The 19492-nt window shown below is 43.0% G+C and overlaps 1 protein-coding gene across 1 annotated transcript in view; it reads left to right on the top strand.

The window, feature by feature from the left end:
- Positions 1-19492, top strand: part of T265_05496 (hypothetical protein) — a gene marked incomplete at both ends in the record, with an annotated part of 49788 nt that overhangs the window by 12138 nt on the left and 18158 nt on the right. Inside the window, 4 exons of the mRNA XM_009170518.1 lie at positions 4349-4645; positions 14897-15178; positions 15815-16120; positions 16931-17236. Of these exons, the coding sequence (XP_009168782.1) occupies positions 4349-4645; positions 14897-15178; positions 15815-16120; positions 16931-17236 (1191 nt within the window). The remainder of the gene's footprint in view (positions 1-4348; positions 4646-14896; positions 15179-15814; positions 16121-16930; positions 17237-19492) is intronic.

Here is a 19492-nt window from a genome sequence, read left to right as displayed (position 1 = left end):
TTCGGCTCAAGGCGCTTCTATGATAAGTCACTCATCTTAGTATTTCTCCGGTTAGATTAATCCACTGTCAAAAGTAACTGAAGAATATTACGATAGAACCCTTACCGGATGCTTCAGTTCCAACTGGCCAGACAGACGAGCACAAAGTGAGCATACTAGCTGGCCGGACTTATGTAGACTTATACGTCCTCCAATACATTTGTCACAAAACGGGTGACAAGAACGAAATGTCCCATGGCATAACTGTTCACATTCGGGTCGTTCAGTTCACTAGACAAGTACTGTCCAGGGAGCGGTGAAATTGTCAGCTGGTGCGTTTTTTCGGAATGGCTTGCATGTTGCCCCACACCTGCAGCGATAAGAGCTGACCTAATGCACTTCATCATTAGCCCACAACATATGTACCACTTTGTGGTGTTGCAGTGGTTGCGTTTTCTCGTCACTTATCTACTTCTTGCTGTATATGAAGTTATTTTTCAATGGTTATGCTGCCCAATCATTTGCCGTTTTCCACCTCATTCAATCTGTTTTGCTCCTGAGAGTACCGGTCATTGATCCAAACCGCTTCCAAAGTCACGCATTGGTACTGTACTATATATCTGCACGGCTCTCTTGCTATTCAATCATTCAAACATGCAGTTAGAGAATCTGGTCGATTTGGGAAACTACACATGTGAGGCGACCAATCGTCAAACAGGCGCAGTCTACCATGCCAAATATCACGTGACGCAAGCTTCACCCTCTGAAGAGGAAGAAACAACGTACCAAATAGGATGGCTTGGTCAGTTTCTTTTGTGTTGTCTCAAAATTTTACTTGTCCATTTATACTTGGTATATTCTGCTCATTTTCAGACAGAGAAAGCGGTGAGTCGATCTACATCATTCACTGATGATGGCGCCGACGTACTGTGAGACCGGTCGTTTATACAAAGTTTCCCATCCCCCCCTATAGTTCAGATACTCACAGGCACAGCATGGGTCCCCCGAAGGTCACGCATTCACATAATGCTACTTATTTATCAACTGATTGATTGCCCATTTATTGAAGTTTTTGCATCCAAAGAAATTATTTTGTTCCGTAAAAATTGCCAACTTTTGATGCTTTTGTCACTCGTGAGCCTGAATTAATCAGACCTAACGAGATATTCCCACATGGCTGCAAAACTGCCAAGCTGTCCAAATACCTATTTAGATTAAAGAATTAGTCAAATGATGACAATATGGGGTCGATGGTAATCACTGAGCAATTCGTGTGGATACCGAAACTGCCTGACAAACAAATGACCTTTCCATTACCACTCTCACTCGAGCACACCTCATGTGCCTTTCAGTTTATGTATTGTGGAACTTGACTACACTTCTCAGGTTTCTCGAATCGTTTTTCATTGAAGTTTGGGTTTGTGAACCATGTGAGTCAATCGAAAACGCACATTTATAGCGCTGAAAGACCCTACTTGACAGATGTGCGCCGAATAACTTACGAACCTCAAGCTCATAAGCTTGATGGACAGCAATTCCATTGCGAAGCTGAGATTAGTCTCCGATCAATACCGTTCAAACTACTATATATTTCCGCAGGATAACAGATGTCGAATTCAGGTAAACACGCCAATACGCAAACACCACTCTACCCAATGGTTCCCAAAAGTGTATATATCTTTGTGTCCAAATACTTTAAGAGCTTTTGCGTATTTTTGCTGTTTACATGCGGTTTCAGTTTAAATAACTCTCCGGAACTCGGTCGAAACATTTTACCAGCAACACCAAACATAGAGCTAGATTGTCTCGGTACACTTTTGGAGGGTTTCAACTCCTTTTCTGACCATTGGGAGCCAGAATATACTGTGACCGGGATTGAAATCGCAAGCTAAAACTTCCGGCCGGCATAGTTACACTGGTTCCTAGCTGTCCCAAATTAACAGACAACGTTTGCACCGTACATGTTCGCACAAATCTTGCCTCTGGACAGGAAAGTTCCATTCTTAGCAACTGAGGAACTATTTTTATCCAACTATAGTTAATCTGTTTCAGACTGAGATAATTCAAACAGTCGTCTGTTCATTTGCGCACAAAATTTCATGGGAAATATAACGCATTGCGAGCGAGCCCGTGCTTGTGATGTCTCTTCAGACTTAATCACCAGATATACTGAATGAAGTTCATGGCTTAACTTCACAGGTCTGAAGAAGAAAAACAATTGATGATCATGCATCTGTGGCGCACACGTTTCAGGCATTTGACCTCAAAGTGATTCCACACATTCACTTGTTAATGGCTTCCTTAGCAGCTTGCTAAATGTAGCATCTGAAGGTATTGAATTGGCGAGTGGCTAGTCATCTCTTGAAAAATTAGTGAACAAACGCTTTACAAACCTACTTTACTCCTTCTAAGCAGTGAAATTCACGACTGGAGTAAGAACTGCTGGAAGTGCCTGCTGCAAGGCCACTGTTCTCTGATATCTCCAATGAACTGGCAATCATTCAGGATTTGGAACTGAAGCAAGTGATCTCTCCCACACACTGGTTGTTAAGCGCAACCTGCTAGATGTTTACACAGATGGGGCCAATCATAAAAAACAGCAGTAAGGACACAAAAGTCGAATTTTGTAAAAAAAAGACGTTGACGCTGGGCTTTCTTGGTTCGTCTACAACATTCTTGTTTTAACAAAAGTGTGTAGTCACTGCGCGTTGCTTCGTTCTTCCTCTGATAAGTTATGCAACACGTCTGAAGGAATGCTTGCGCGAAGCCAACTCATATGAGACTAGCATAAGATCACGTTCCTCGATCTAGTATTCTCCAATTCGCCAAATGAAGCAGTAAGGCTGCACCAGGCGGTCACTCCTGAACGAGATTGGTTGTTGATTTTTGGAACATAACGAATCCAACGGAGATCTATAAATCATCGTGCTGGGTTTCGTTGAAAAATATTTCACAAGGCTGGCATTTTTCAGCTGCAAACTGAGCCTACACCTACAAATGTTATAGTACGAACTGGTCTTATGGGTTGTACAACTAACTTCACACATATGAGCGCAACACTTGGGAGCAGTTGATCACAGTTAGGTCCGCTGATGAGTCCGCGTGAGATCACAGCTTCACAAGGACTGCCGGTGATTGGTGATTAGGTAGTGGAAGATGAAGAAGTATATCAAGATTTCTCACTTCACTTTTGGTCTATCGCGAAGCCCAGCGCTTTTGGTGAACTAGTAGAGCGCGCTCAGATGACCACTCAACAATAGTACCAACAGGACGTATGACACTTTGCTTTTTTGAAAACAAAGTAGGATCGCCAACTAAGACGTTTGCGGAACATCAACTGAGCACTCATCAAAGATGCCTACGTACCAAATTTCATTGCTTGTGGTGCCGTACTAAGCGGGCAAACTTTATCAATACGATTCAATATCCATACAATCACTCGGATGTGAATAAGATCATGACAAAAAGTCTTATCAAGACCAACTGTCGCCAATAATCTTGATGTTTTAGGACGGTTTCTCACCGTAATGTTCATTAGTTCTAACAATACTTAGTGATGAACGTTTTCTTCTTGCTCCCTTCTATTCGTTTGTTTGAGAGTGAGAGATCGCCGAACAGAGTACCTGGTGAGCCAGATCAAACTGCATGATGGAAAGCTTTTCAACATTCATATGGTTTGCCATCCACCTTTTGCATGTGAACAGTGCAGTTTGTGTGTTCATCTCAGTTACAGGGATGGTGTGAAAAATATATGGAGGAGAAAGTTGTTTTACCATAATTGTCAATGATACGCAAGCACATATTTACTTGACTTTTTTCGGCATTTCCAGGTACAAAATAGGTCACAACAATCACACTTTTTGTCCCTAACCTGATAACTCCATTTTGTCTTATAGCCCAATTTTCGTCACTTCAGGAACAAAGAAATTAGACGAGTACTATTCTCGAAACATGAATGATGTCGGAAATTTTCAAATCAAACGTAAATAACGCTTTTACCATCAAAAGCGTTGGAAAGAAGACGAGGGAGTGGTTTTGCTTTGATCACTTCTGGAATCTTTAAGCCTTATCAGTTAGATGAAATCTTCCCATCATCTACTTGGACTAGACTTAAGCAAGTAGTTTCGGATGGATATACCATCTAATGAGGCGGTGGAATTTCTGTAAATCGATAACTACTATGTTTTGGAGATATTACGAATTTCGTTATATCCGGAAAACGGTTCGGTCGAGTCAAAATCCAAAACGGCTTTTGCAACCAAAACACTAACTTAGGGTTAAATGGACCAAACCTCATCGGCGCATGAGGCTCGCAAAATTCTGAGAATATAAACAGCCTTCGGTCGTTTCCTATTTTGTCTTGTTTTAGACCAGCAGTACACTGTGACTATCCGGCCACTAACAACCGAGGTCATTGTTGGCAAACCGTACGAGCTTGAGTGTGAGGTTTCCCCAAGACCAGACACCCGGTTAGGCTTTCGTTGGTATCATGGCGGAAGAGTGGTTGGGGATAACGCTGTGTTGAGGATTCCTTTTCTGGCCTATCCGGATATCGGGGCCTACATTTGCCGAGCTGAATGGACACCACGACAATCTCGAACTGGTCCGATAGCAGCCAACACCACGGTGGAGATCAATTTGGCCTTGACAAGAGAAATGGGAATCGGTAAGTCATACCAGCTGAACAGTCTGCTAGAATTATCATTCAAGGTGTATTTATGCTTCCAGATTAATTTGAACGGAGTAATCGAATGTCCACATACTTTTGATCGCAACCCATCGTATGGCTAGCTATGCAGAAAAACAATGTTAGATTGAAATATGGGTCCACAAAGACAAATAAATAATGCACGAGGAGAAAGAAGAATTCATCAGTGATGACCTGCCTCTTCTCTTCCACTATGACAACAGGTATTTGGGGCACCGGCTAATCCGCGGCGGGGCTGCGTCTGACTGTAGGAATCTTGGTTGTATGTGGGATAAGAATTCATGCTCTAATCTAGGCAGAGAGATGCAAGTAATTTTAAGCAGAGCGCTGGTCATAAACCGTCGACTATGAGTCAACGACCACTGGAGAGGAAGTCAGCGATTTGATTGTGATTTTTGAGGAACTGGTCACGCCGAGGGCCAGGAAACTAACTTGGTTTACCGGTGTGAATTCAGCTGTCACAAAACAGCTACTAAGGCGATTTTTATTCGCGTCTTAGTCTAGCGCTTACAGTTGTTTTCGGGAAGTGCCACAAAGTCCTGTTTTTTTTTAAATATGGAGAACATGTGGGATGTTTCAAATTCTACTTCCCAGTGTTAAGGGCGCTATGCATGGTCGTAGTGCTGATAAATTGATCAGTGCCCATAAGTGTGCTGATTTATTGGAAAACAATTTTTATACGAATATCAGTGGTGCACTCATAGGGACTGAACTCTTATACTGTGAAACTATGGGGAATGAGAACTTTGCCAGTTTCAGTATTCGTGGGTAGAGCAAATGATTGTGAAGAGCAGGAGATATTTTCAGGTGCTCACATATTTTGCGAGAAAACTGTTGCACTGCAAATCACTGTCATTTGTACTGTACGGACGGTGAAGTATCCGATATTATAAAGAAATATGCATACAAAGTGTGAATGAAAGTAGAATTAGGTTAGCTCATGCCCTTCCGAATGGTGCACGTACACACTGGCTATCTGAACTACGTGCTATCACAAATCGGACCTTGTCATAGTCAAATTGGACTGTCTCTTTCTGATAACTACCCAGTAAGCACGTTTGGTAACTGATGCATTCGGTTGTTCAGCATTCAGGTCGGCCGAATACCATACATTGACATAATTAGGTGAGCTAAAGCCCATCACATGACTTCTGCCATTTAGCGCAATTGTTTTCGCCATAGCGTCGATTAGGGTCAACCAATTTATGCACTGCTTGTCGATGCCAGGACGAGCGGGAAAATAACTTCATCAGAACATCGGAATCAGGCTTATGGCCATTATTGATTGTTGTTTCGCCCTCGTACCCCATCTTATGATAGGGTGACACATGTTGTCGACCTGTAGACGGCAAGCTTCACTTTGCAGTGTAGAACCGTACAACCATGAGGGAGCAATGCGCCACTAAACACTAATGATGCAACCGCTGATTGTGAAAATTACCAACTGTAGTGAACCAGTCAATCATCACCTTCACAAAAGTCTGTTCTATATGGAAAAATGTACTATCATGCTTGGCAGCTGGGACAACTGGTCAGGCATTGTCGCTTAGAATGTAACATTTGCTCCAACAGCTGTAACAGCTGATGTAAGTCGAGCAAAATATGAACGCCTCGGATATTTTTATGACTGACGTTGAATGCCTGAAATGTTGTCATGGGAAATGAGCAAGATGTGTCCTCCTATAGCTGTCGTTTACAAAACGGCAATCGTCAGATTTTAAGCGTGAGATTGATTCCGTTTTTAGCGTTACCGTGCCATAATTTATATTTTTTTGGATGTATGGGCTTCCAAAGCCATGATGTCCAACATCGTAGCACAGGAAAAATCGATCAAAAAGTTAGAGGAGGAAGCTAGATTAGTATGATGATCGTTCGATGGAAACACGGAATCCATGGCTCTCATTGTACGGTGATCCATCACGTTCAATTTGGGCTCCGTACTCCCTTTGGACCCCCAGCCATCTCCAAAATGACCACATTTGACGATTTGACTAGTACTCAACAGATTTCAGCAGTGAGCGTGTCTTTGCAATTCCAATATGACTTCATATTACTCAGTTACTGCTGGTGACTGCGAGTTTCTTTACTGTTACCATGAATTGCTTTACCGAACTTCATAAAATTACTCGGTGCGTCACGTACAGGCCTTCAGCTTTTGAAATATCGGAATGGTAGCATTCCTTTACCTTACACATTCCTTTAATACACAGACTGTAGAATTTTCTTAGTTGTATTTGCTCTTTTTAGTTAAGATCCATGGGTACGTTCGTTGCTATTTCGGAGCAGTACCATCATATCTGCCAGTTCGTCACGGTGGTTTTATGAGGGACCAGATTGTTACAAGTTTAATTTAGTGACAGATCAAGTTTATGCATTCTAGCTTATCATCAGGGGCGAAAAGCTGTCACAGCTGTCAGCCTTTGTGACAAACAGTGCATTTAAATTAGGTCCGATCGGCCCACACACACAGCTCACCACTTGCACATGTCGCCCGCCGTGATAAACCTACAGGAACAAAGGTGAAAGAGATTAACGTCACTTGGATACCGGAGAGTGCAACAAACAAGTTTGGGTTGAACAGTCGCAACTTTTAACCAATCTGAAAAAGCAAAGATCTCGCACTGAATGATAGAAAATGGATAGAGAATTGATACCTATGGCCTTAGCTACCCAGGGATGTACCAATCGGTCTGTCTACTGTCAAGATTTTCGTGGCATTTTGGCTGTGAGCACTTTGAACTTCTGATTTTTTTCCACCTCCGAGTTTTCTGCACAGAGGTGGTGCAAGGCACAGGCCGTCCCAAAAGTATATTTGTACATATGTGGCTGAGATTGACGGACTGCATTACCTGTGGTCCCACAACAAGTTTCACTGACAATCAGCTGATGTGGCGACAAACTGTCTTACGGTTACCTGATGGCGAAAACTGCAGTTGTATGCCAAGCATATTTCCCGGTGAAGTCTGGGATTCCCACTCTGAGTTTATAGAAACCAACGGGAAGACATCGGCCGAACATTAGTTGATCGACCTACCAATTTGTGGGTTTCGACCCGCACGTCAGTCAGGACAAACTACCCCGCGTGCTAAGAACGGTCCTCTACCGAACAATGGAATAACAAAAGTGCATGAGGCTTGCGTAATGGATGAGTCCAACGGAGTTGAAAGAGTTTTGATGCTGTGGGTTGCGGGACCGTAACAAAAGGCACACGGTAGATATATTCGACCAAATTGTTCGATGTTTTGACCATTGAGAATGATCTTTATCAAGTATCGTTTGGAAAGTGTATATTGGGTTGAGACGAATATCTTGCAGCGTATGACTGGGGTGATGCCCCACTGGGTCAGGGGACACAAGGAGTTCTACTCGTACAGACAGGACAATGGGCGCGCTTCGTTTGCCTTCCGCACAGGCGGGACGTGAGCGGTGATCAACTAGGAAGGCGTTTGGTACATAATAGGGATCGTCCAGTAAGTATAACATTGTACACATACCATTGAAAGGAAGAAGGCCTTCACTGCGGAGTTACTGGTTAGAAAATGCCAACTGAGCAGTTACAGACCATCGGACAGATGAGCAAAATTCTCATATGCATCTTATATATAAAAACTGAACATCCATCTTCTCTTGAACACGTCTTCCTGAACTTCCCTGAGTATTCATTGACTGTTGCTCAAATCTAAGCAAATGCCACAAAGCGACTCCACAAATTTCTCCCTTTTCAAGAGGCGTAAAGCGAATTTACAAGAGAACATACTACTCTCATGCTTTCCTCACCAGTAGTATCACCGTCACACCATCATTTCGGACCCCATGAAGTACAACTTAGTCGTTCTGTTTGAGGCAGTAAACCAACCGACACAAATCACTTCATGTTGCACAAAGACATACTTGAGCAGCGCGACGACGTGGAAAGGATATTCGAGACGTTTCAACGAAACAGTTGATAGAAGATGATGTTTCGTGCGAAGAGTTGGTTAATAATAATTGCATCGAAGATTTGGATAACTAGTCTTGAATCATCTGGCTGAGAAGAGTGAAGCGAAGTATACGCAAAATGAGCGAACGGACACGCCTCGCCGTGAACTCCAACCACCGAACTACGGCCCCATGGTGCACGTGTGACGGAGAGCAAGCGTCATCCGGTAGGGCATCCGCTTGTTGAGTGGGAATCTGTGTCAGGTCCGTGTTCGAACTCCTTAGTTTGAAATCTACCAGACGTTTTTCTACTGATCAGATAGCTCAATCCGTTTTCTGTCGAGCGATGGATGTCTGCTGAACAGAATGGTAATGTTCTTCTAATAATTAGTAACTCAGAGACTGCGAATTATAACCATGGATCATTCGTTCTCTTCTCCTCATTCATTCGCAACAAGAAGCGGCCATAACGTTTTGACGTGACAGTATGACCAACGATATTGGTCAACGTTGAAAATTAGGTCCAGAAATTCATCGGTTTCCTTCCCCTGGCTGTCAAAGGGTGAACGTCCAATGCCAACCTGTCTCAGAATAGATAAAAATAAGTTGGAGATGTGATATGAAACAGACCTTTCTCGTAAATTTTCCATATGAGTTAATAAAGATTGATAATGAAAACACGATACATCAAGTGAACAAACAAAGTACGTCGAAATTTCACAGTTTAGAGACTCTTGTCAGCTTCCGTTGCACGAGGTAATCGTGTGCCGTACAGCCTCTTAAGTACGGACGGGCGACTGGACGTGTCAGTTGAGCTAGACAAACTGGAAATGTCAGCGCCTTTTGGCCTAATGATCACATTTCTCGCTGTGGCTGGGGGTCGAAATCTAACCCCAAAAGGGTTGTTTCTCTCCCTGTAGTGGCCTGCATTCCACAAATGAGACAGGTCAACGCCGCATTCCAGTTAATACTACCGATATCTATCCAAGCAGCGTGAGCATGTGTCCGAACACGCGCAGGCAGTTGTGAACTGAGGCCTGAGTACGCTGCTCCAAGCAAAAGGGCAAGAAAAAAGTGTGGCTATAAAAACTGGCTTTGATTTTTTCTTTGTGAACGAATTGCACGAGCTGACGGAAAGGTTAGAATCAGTTTAGCCGTGCTGAGTGGATTACTGTGTCCCCGTTATAACGAATCCACATGAGAGCCACTTGGTTTCCCACGCTAAGTTATGCGTCTATTCTGATCATAGTCTTGGTGATGAGTGGTTCTGTATCAATATATTTTTGGTGCAGCTCAATCCCATTTTTTCTACATCCACCACATATATTTCTCTGGCTTGTACTGTCAGACATCATACAGGGTTTCACTCGTGTTTGAACGGCATAGAACTGCCAACGTCATAGTGTCGACCACTCCCTGTCTTCTTGTGAAAATATTGTACTTCAGACAATCTGATCCTCTGCTTTACAGAAAAACAGTTGGGAAGAGTAAGGTGTCTACTTCTCTTTTGACTGTTGCCATGTTTCGGAGTACTTTCTCTGACGTGTCTAGCGTGTGACCTCAACCCAGGAAATATTATCAACGTATCTTGCGTGATTAGGCGTTCCTTGTATGTCGGCCCAAGGCTGTTCTACCCTACATTCCACAAGAATGCTTCACTAAAGAATGACCCAATGTACTCATCGTTACTTTGTCTTTTTGGCAGTGAATGGAACCATGGATTTTGAACTGTATGTTTTCAGCATAGGATAAAAGTAGTGAGTTGAGGTCTCCGGTAGGCATATTCAAATCAGTCTGACTTGGGCCAGCCTAGTGGCACAAATGGTTTCTTGCAATAACATACTTGTGAACATCGATGGCACGTTCAAAGTCATCATTCTGGCGTCAGTGATGTTGAAGTGATTGGCAGTGAATGGAACCATGGATTTTGAAGTGTATGTTTTCAGCATAGGATAAAACTAGTGAGTTGAGGTCTCTGGTAGGGATATTCAAATCAGTCTGACTTGGGCAGCCTAGTGGCACAAATGATTTCTTGCAATAACATACTTGTGAAAATCGATGGCACGTTCAAAGTCACCATTCTGGCGTCAGTGATGTTGAAGTGGGATCTCAGTTTAAACTATACATGACTAGTTGTTTTATAACCAACCGGTTGCAACGACTCTATCAGTCACTGCACAAGTGCATGTTGGGATGAAAACACATATCCAAGATTGGCCGCAAGTCGTGGATCTTCGACAAAATTTGCAGTCTGTCTGTGGTGCTGCAAGCTAGGCGCAGCGGAACAAGCGTTCCAAAATGAATCCTTCCTCCTTGTATAAGGACTTGCAACATCTTGGACGCTGAATATTTTGAAAGCTCACTCTCGTCCTTTTTTGGATCTTTGCTTACGCTAGGAAATGCTCACACTCTATGAAGTAAAACTATATTAGTGGTTTAGTTTTGCTCACTGGCAGGGTTCGACACAGTCATTTCAATTCATCCTTACAACGGTAACCCTATCGGAGCGTCAGTGAGTTAGTATTTAGAAAGACTTCGATAAGCCGAGTTTGCTTATTTTCAGACTGATGTTCTGCGTCTAATGGTTTGCCTTTGGAAGAACCATTAGTCAATTTTTGGACAACCATTCAGTCAACTTTCGGCTCAACACTTTATGCCTTCTGTTTGTTGTTTTTATGTGAATCGGACGTTAAGGTCTGTGGCATATTCACGGATATTTACAACCACCCATACAACGGTGGAGAAACTCTATTCACATAGCTAGATTCTAAACTTAACATAATTGCAAACTTATTCCACAAACGGTGGGTCTTTGGCCAGCACATAAAAAAGTAGCCGTAGATGAAAGTCAGTTTCCGAAAAAAACCGATTTGCGCATTTCATGATTTCAACCACTTTACCTGGTCACAGAAGTGGGGGTTAGGTGGCTATATAAGTAGACCGAACATTTGCCATAATACGCATGGTTGTATCAAACTTTTTACCACGAAAACAAAACAGCACCAAAAGCTGACGGTTTTGGTCGAAAAATTTCGCCTATCTATAGAACCCGAGGGTTCTGATTTTTTCCACACTTTCTACTTCGAACCGCTTTTTACATCGGTTTGTATAGAATGGTATTTTCCAGGCGATAAAGTCACAAACATGACACTTTCAAAGTTGGGCGCTGGTCGGTTATATTGGTGCGGCATAAAATATAACCACTCTCAAAAAACAGGAGAAAGTGTTCACCATAAGGTAATTCAGACCATCAAAGCAAACTGAGGCAGTGGCTACAGAGGGCAACAATTGTGCTGTTTTGGCTTTCTTGATGACTCCAGCAAGGGCGGAAGGGAAGTTGGAGGGAAGGCTCTCTTAAATAGAATGTATAAGAATCTAACTACCTAAGGGTTTAATAACAGTGGAACGACCGGGCAACTCATACTAGCCAACAAGCACCGTGACTTAATTTGACCTTTTCTTCAGGCCTTTTCTTTAGCCCGACCTTGCATTGTTTCGAACGCACAAGGTGTCTGGATCGGTCGCCCTGCGGAATTCGAGTGGCCTGGGGACATTGCTCTGTTTCGGCGTATTTATAAATCTTGGTAATTGGAGTCCAAACTTGTTGTCATCACTCAAGGCGGTACCACTCTGCGATCTCACTCTGCTCGGGTTTATGTGATTCCTAATCTGTACACAGTTTTCCTCCCGTTTTCGACTATACGCCGGTTGGTTGGGGTTTTTAGTCCGCTGGGTGGGTCTGGATTCGGTCGAAATTACCAACCAATTTGTGCACTTGTCAATCTCCAAATAATCGATCACGCTGTAGTTTCTATATATACCTCAGAAACTACATAAGCGTAGGCGAAGTTGGAACATTTACCCATCCAACTGAAAATTAATAATGTCCCCTAGCCTGGTAAAGAGACGCTTACAAGCTTAGCCAAGCTCGGCTAACAGATCAACCACCATCGATTCAACAGGCATCAAATAAATGTAACAAATTTAGAATGACTTATGAAGACTTGGAAATTCTTCCTCAGTTGTGTCAGCATTTGCGTTTTTTCACTGACTAGTAGTAACCTTAAGGAATCCATTTATTCACTGAATGTGAGCGGCGATTGATTATCGGGGGATAAACTGACACCGTGGATTGAAAACAGGAGAAGAGCTGGCTTTTCTGTCAAGACACTAGCGCGCGTGTACCTGGTTTGTGAATGTTCATCAGTTTGCGGCCATCTGGTATAGTCTGTCAGTCAGAGCTTTTCACGTTTCTGATTTAGGTGGCGCTAAAATTTTAAAACACCTATGGTGTCTAGTCCACAGTGATGTCCCGTGATTCGCTATCCCTCTACCTATCTAGTCAGGCGGATATCGATAGAAATTTTATCACCATGTTGCTTAGTTTATTCCAAGGACTTTGATTGCATGTAAACTCTAGTGACTGACCGGTGGGTCTCATGAATTTGTGAACGAATTTAGACAACACGCGATAAGGTCTTCTTCATACTGTTTGTCATCCTGGACTTCTGCCAATAGTCGACGTTCTATTCGACCCATGAATACGTATGGAGCTTCTCAGCTAATGTCTTGTTTATTTTTCATTGCACTTATCCGCACCCGGACCCCTTTTTGCATATGCATATGTAAACGAGGCATGCAGAACAGTGACTATCGGCCTAAATCTATAAGTTGGTTGCCTGCAACCTGATGTGTTCAAATCCCAACCGAATGCATAATATCTACTGATCTGTTTATTGTGTCGTTCGGTGTTGTACCACTAAACACAGTTTCCAATGGCTTTTGGTTATTGACTTCCGGTGACAGGAAGAAGGCCTTCGCAGCGGATTTACTTATTAGAAAATACCAACTGGACAGTTACAAACTATTGGACAGGGAGGCAAAACTCTCATATGCATCTTGTTTATAAAAACTGAATATCCATCTTTGCTTGAACGCGTCTTCTTGCACTCTCCTATATATTCGTTGAATGTTACTTAAATCCAAGCAAATGCTACAAAGCGACTCTACAAATTCCGCACTAGATCTCCATTTTCAAGAGACGCAATGCGAATTTATTAGAAGAAAACATACTACTCACATGCCTCCCCCTCAGTAGTATCATCGTTACACCGGTATACATTTCGCGTGAATTTCCTGCAGCTATAACAATTCTATTGCAAAACGCGGCTCATCAATGGGAATTCTTTTCTTAATAAGGTATACACCTTCCCGGATACCGCTGTTTAAGTTCTCCGAGTATGGCTGCCATTATAGGTAATCCGAAAACTAAGCCAACTGATTGTCAGTACATGGGACTAAGATGGGGGCAGCGTAAACTTGAAAAAATGAGGATTACCAATAACTTCCATAAGTTTTCCACCAATGTTTATTCCCTGATGATGCGGGAACAGGAGACTGATGCTTGTGTCATTCTTTCCACAAATTGGTATGCACGTTCGACAAATACAGTCATTTGCATATAAATTTGGTTTTGACGGGAGACTGATCTGTAATCCAGCTGAATCTGTAGTTCATGTTTTTCCTAAGCAGCTGAATTTGCTACACCAGTCCACCTCATGTTTCAGTTGGTACGATATTCGAGATATCGCTGAATACTATTGGCAGCCCAAGACAAAAGGAAGCATGGTGTAGTGCATTCAGTTGCTTAAGAAAATCATAAACGAGGGATTCAGCTGGTTTTCAAGTGAGCCTCTCTTCAAAAACAAATTGATATGTAACTGAATAAACTTTTTTTCAGCTGGTTTTTTCGGGTTCAAGTAGAACATGAGATTGATGAAAACTCGGAGATTTCGTCTACCTGATGAGCCCCGATAGGAGTGAAACTGGTCGTAGGCTGCCGAAAGGTTTTCAGCACCTCTATAATTTTTGTGTTACGTGTTTCCAAGGCGTGTATCCTATTCACTTTTGTTTTTTACGCGATTATTCTCCACTTATATGGTGTCTTCATGCATGCACTGAATTCCAGCTTGCCAATTATTAGGGCAATGAAGTGAACTATGTTCTTTTCTGTGCAGAATAGTGTCCGCCCTTAGGGGAAGTTCTAAACTATGGATAGTTTTGCGCCTGCTTCCAGGGATTCAAAAAGGCTGAAGGGCCACATAGTTTCAGTCGGCTTGCGCGTTCTTTACATCAGCACAAAAAAAGTGTCGAAACACTTGGTGCAGCATCTCTCAAGCTTCCTTGTGGAAATCCTAACCAGACGGCAACTTCAATCCTAGTGTGCATTGTACGCTATAGCATGGGCAACCACCCATTACACCGATCTCTTACTGTTTTTTTTCCACTCAGAAATGGTCCCACCACCTGGGAATGTTATGGTCACTCTACCTGGAGAAACTCGTGAGCTCCACTGCGAATTCCATCACCTACGCGGTTCACAAGGCGTCCAATGGTTTTTCAACGAACAGCCTTTGGAGCTTCATCCGACCTTGAACATGTCTGGTAATGTCCACCGTATCGACCGAATGCGCGTCAGCATTGTCATTCTACGCGGGGTTGAAAAATCACACGCTGGGGCGTACGAGTGCCGTGTGAATGGTGATATCAGGCAAACCAATGTGATTGTTCGGGGTGAGTGAGTTAATCTTTCAAGCCCTCCGGGATTANGTTGTTGCCAAAAAAAACACTTAAGTGATGTAACTAACGCCATTGTCCTTCAATGTGCTGAGCTTTTCCGAACCCTGCCCACAAATTAACCTCTGGAATGAAATCTCTGTCAATAGCGCACAAAAGCTGTCACACATAAACGAAGAGATATTCTCGGGCCTTTATTTTGGCAACAACATATGCGTAGGTTATCATGGCGAGGGACTGGCAGCAAATCTGAAAGCACTTAAGTGGGACTCGAACTCGAGTCCTCAGAATGGAAGATTACTAACTGTTCGGCTCAGCCACTCAGCCATGTTTGTAGAAGTGCGATATGATGCAGTGAATGTCTGCGCAACAGTTTTACAGTGAACGGTTCCTGTCTAAATTTTGCAGCATAGTTTAGTTTATGGGATTTATAACGGGGAACAAGTGATGAACCAAGGGGTTGATGAACTGCAAACTATCCAGTCGATCAGACAATCTGAGGACGGCGAACAAAGTTTCGAATCTGAGCTTAAACTTTCACAGTTAGGCAAGGAAATATTTCTGACGTGCATAAAAAACGTGCCAACATTCATAACTTGTATTTCTGCTTACTACAATCCACACAACAAACAGATGAAGATGTACTGCAAATCAATCCCTCGAGTGACACAGTGGACGAAGGATTTGGAGTGGAGTTCCACTGTCAATCACACGGATCAGGACGCCCGTCAAACAGAGACATGCTCTGGTTCTTCCGCCCGTTCCGTGGTGGGCCTATGACCCCTCTTGACACGACCAGTCCGACCGGATTTCGTCGCCTAGACGACCCGTACGCCTTACATACAAGTTTTATAAGCAAACAATACGCACGGAAGTCAGATGAGGGTGAATACATATGTCGACTTGGGCCTAACGAAGCTGTAGCCAGGCTTTTTGTTCGTAAGTTCCTCATTTTTGTGTCATTTCTCATCAGTTAAACCCAGGGTGTGTAATTAGTGTGTGTCTGGTCTTGTTTAAACGAAACTAATAACCAGCAAATTGTCCAGCTGCTAACGTCGGATCCACCGGTTACTACTGATTCCTTTTTGCTTCCTGACATCTTTTCGACAGTAATAGAGTTAATCTTTCAAGCCCTCCGGGATTACTTCCCCCCCCCCAAAAAAAAACACTTAAGTGATGTAACTAATGCCATTGTCCTTCAGTGTACTGAGCTATTCCGAACCCTGCCCACAAATTAACCTCTGGAATGAAATCTCTGTCAATAGCGCACAAAAGCTGTCACACATAAACGAAGAGATATTCTCGGGCCTTTATTTTGGCAACAACGTATGCGTAGGTTATCATGGCGAGGGACTGGCAGCAAATCTGAAAGCACTTAAGTGGGACTCGAACTCGAGTCCTCAGAATGGAAGATTACTAACTGTTCGGCTCAGCCACTCAGCCATGTTTGTAGAAGTGCGATATGATGCAGTGAATGTCTGCGCAACAGTTTTACAGTGAACGGTTCCTGTCTAAATTTTGCAGCATAGTTTAGTTTATGGGATTTATAACGGGGAACAAGTGATGAACCAAGGGGTTGATGAACTGCAAACTATCCAGTCGATCAGACAATCTGAGGACGGCGAACAAAGTTTCGAATCTGAGCTTAAACTTTCACAGTTAGGCAAGGAAATATTTCTGACGTGCATAAAAAACGTGCCAACATTCATAACTTGTATTTCTGCTTACTACAATCCACACAACAAACAGATGAAGATGTACTGCAAATCAATCCCTCGAGTGACACAGTGGACGAAGGATTTGGAGTGGAGTTCCACTGTCAATCACACGGATCAGGACGCCCGTCAAACAGAGACATGCTCTGGTTCTTCCGCCCGTTCCGTGGTGGGCCTATGACCCCTCTTGACACGACCAGTCCGACCGGATTTCGTCGCCTAGACGACCCGTACGCCTTACATACAAGTTTTATAAGCAAACAATACGCACGGAAGTCAGATGAGGGTGAATACATATGTCGACTTGGGCCTAACGAAGCTGTAGCCAGGCTTTTTGTTCGTAAGTTCCTCATTTTTGTGTCATTTCTCATCAGTTTAACACAGGGTGTGTAATTAGTGTGTGTCTGGTCTTGTTTAAACGAAACTAATAACCAGCAAATTGTCCAGCTGCTAACGTCGGATCCACCGGTTACTACTGATTCCTTTTTGCTTCCTGACATCTTTTCGACAGTAATATCGGTATAAAAGGCATTCAGCATTCATAAGTATGATTATTCTATTGAAGTTTAAACAANATATATATATATGTATTCGTGAGCCAACTATTTTCACGCCAAAGGATTTCCAGAATAAGCAAACTATTTCTTGAGAAGCAAGAAGCAGTGTGTGATAAAATGCATTTATGGTTTTCCTCAATTGAAAACTCATTCGCAACCAAATTTGGTTTTGTATGGGGCTCATCTCAGACCCAGGTGAATCTCTCGTTTGTGAGGTTTTTAAGCAAGTAAATGTGCTGCGGCAGGCCGCCTCAAGTTTCAGTTGGCACGATATTCGAGATGTCGCGACTGCTTGAAGGATGTTCAAGGAATCGATTGTTTTTGCATGGCTTACCTGGAGAGTCCGGGCAGTCAGTGTACTCAGTGACCTTTATTATCACTCCTGAGATTCCAATATGTCTGCCATATTTAATGAACCCAATACGCCTCCTAAAACCAGTGGATAGATTTATCTCAGATTATATTCACGATTAAAAAGTATTCTTCCAGTGTTGGCAGTACAACGCAATGGATAACTGTGAGCTCAACTCGCGGAGATGGGGCGCATGATCTTCTGGAAGAAATCAGAAATTCATTTATTAGGCAGCGTCTGCAGCAGTCTAGGCGGGAGGTAAATGGTTTTAATCCTGTTCGACGGCTCCGAAGCTCGCCGGGTACCATGAGTACCTAAGTCAATAGTCAAGAAACGACAAACTGCCAGAATATATCAAGCTTTTGCATGCGCTTTAATGTATAAACATTTGATGTATCGTACTGCAGAAATGAATCGCTCCGGGTAAGTATCAGACCGAAGAGCCCCAGATTTAGTGTCACTGCGTTGCACCTAGCCGAAATTAGATTGAAAAACTACTGAATTTAGTGCTTTCGTGAGACGGCGCGTGCTGTTTGCAATGAATTGCGGGAATTCTTCAGAAGCGATCGGAGAACATAGTTGGAAGTATCTTTAAATACACCGAAGGGACAAAAAGTGTTTTCCAACGAAACAGTCACCTTCTTTGAAGCTGAAAAGTACAAGGGCTGTTCACCAATATGTGTGACGTCAAAACAACTATAGCGGGGATCTAATTGAACGAAGCCTGACCGATGAGGCACGCGAGATAATTGTGCTGACCTTAGGACATGGACAAATAAACTACGTCCTGATTTCAGCGAAATACACTCATTCGCAAACAAATTTGGTTTTGAACGGCGGGTCATCTTGAGTCCAGATAAAGCTCTCGTTTATGGTGTTCCTAAGGAGATCGTAAACGATTGATTCAGCTTAGTTCTAGATCAGTTTCTCATCAAACTAAACTGACATGCAAACGAATGTATTTTGCTTATTTTGTGCAATTTGAGTTGAAGTAGAAGATAGCGTTGACGAAAACTCGGGAACTGCGCCTACCTGATGAGCCTCAATAAGAACAAAACCGATCATGGGCTGTAAAAAGAGCCTTCAGCATCCTCACGAGTAGATCGTTAGGTCCGTCCTGATTTCTCGTGGAATCAACAAACGTCACAGTTGGGTGATCCTTGAAGAAGTACTTCCATCCCGGCAGGTTTTCTAGCAAATATTTTGGTCATCGCACATCCCACCCTAAGTGAAATAGGGGTTATTCAATCTCTTGCTGTGGTACACAAATCGAGATCGGGATTTTAAGGGAATGTTGTTCTTTCAGAAGCCTGCATTTGTTCGGCTTCCTACTGTGACATTTTGATAGACTTACACGTATTTAGAATGACCTTGAAGGTGATTGGACGTCATACGCAGTAGGAACAATTTCATTTAGCCTTGTTTTGTGCTGCTTGGCCGTTCACTAAGCACTTCGGATGTCAATTAGTAACATATATCAACATGTCAGCGCTGTGTGCATTCATACATTCCTCGTTGCGCAAGTTAGCTTCAATGGAAATCAGTAGCAGCGCGCATGTCGTGCATTTCGGCTGGGCCGATAAAAACTTGCATCCCTCCGGCTAGCTATTGATTACCAAGCAGTCTGCCTAATCCGTAGAGTGAGCAACTCACAACTAGACAGTTTACAGCGATTCTCATCGTTCAG

Source organism: Opisthorchis viverrini (assembly GCF_000715545.1).
Source record: "Opisthorchis viverrini unplaced genomic scaffold opera_v5_110, whole genome shotgun sequence".
NCBI classification, from domain to species: domain Eukaryota; kingdom Metazoa; phylum Platyhelminthes; class Trematoda; order Opisthorchiida; family Opisthorchiidae; genus Opisthorchis; species Opisthorchis viverrini.
Note: the sequence above shows the minus strand (reverse complement) of the source record. Positions and strands in the feature narration are given on the sequence as shown.